We start from the raw sequence: 412 nt of genomic DNA on the forward strand, positions 1-412 counted from the left end.
GGGAGAGTGGTGCAAACTGGAACAGGGGAAGTTCAGGTTGGATCTTAAGGTCCTTCCCAACCCATTCCATGAGTCTATGAAACCTGGGACATGGCATCGCGGCGGCATTCCCTACCTAGCGCTCCCTGGCAGATGTCAGTGCGGGTGGCTCCATCCACGATGAACTGTGGGCGCGGACACAGCTCCTGGGGGAAAAGCCACCGTGTCCATCACCGGAACTCGCCCAAATCCCCTAAATTTGGAGGTTGAAGGGGGGGGGGATTTTCCAAGCACAGATTGGGAATCACATCCCAAGTGGTGCAGTTCAGGAGCGCCGCGACTCACCGTCGGCCTCTTCCACTGGACACCGCGGGTTTTGGCAGTGCCGGGGCCGAGCTCGCGGAAGCCGAGGGAACCGGGTGCCGGCGGGAAG

General features: G+C 60.7%; 1 protein-coding gene across 1 annotated transcript in view; it reads right to left on the bottom strand.

The window, feature by feature from the left end:
• The window catches only part of LOC104413019 (calpain-1 catalytic subunit-like), a gene marked incomplete at its 3' end in the record, with an annotated part of 6,248 nt that overhangs the window by 5,615 nt on the left and 221 nt on the right, over nucleotides 1-412 (bottom strand). Inside the window, 2 exon segments of the mRNA XM_010023907.1 lie at nucleotides 116-185; nucleotides 325-412. Of these exon segments, the coding sequence (XP_010022209.1) occupies nucleotides 116-185; nucleotides 325-412 (158 nt within the window).

This window comes from Nestor notabilis, unplaced genomic scaffold (genome assembly GCF_000696875.1).
Source record: "Nestor notabilis isolate BGI_N333 unplaced genomic scaffold, ASM69687v1 scaffold5121, whole genome shotgun sequence".
NCBI classification, from domain to species: domain Eukaryota; kingdom Metazoa; phylum Chordata; class Aves; order Psittaciformes; family Psittacidae; genus Nestor; species Nestor notabilis.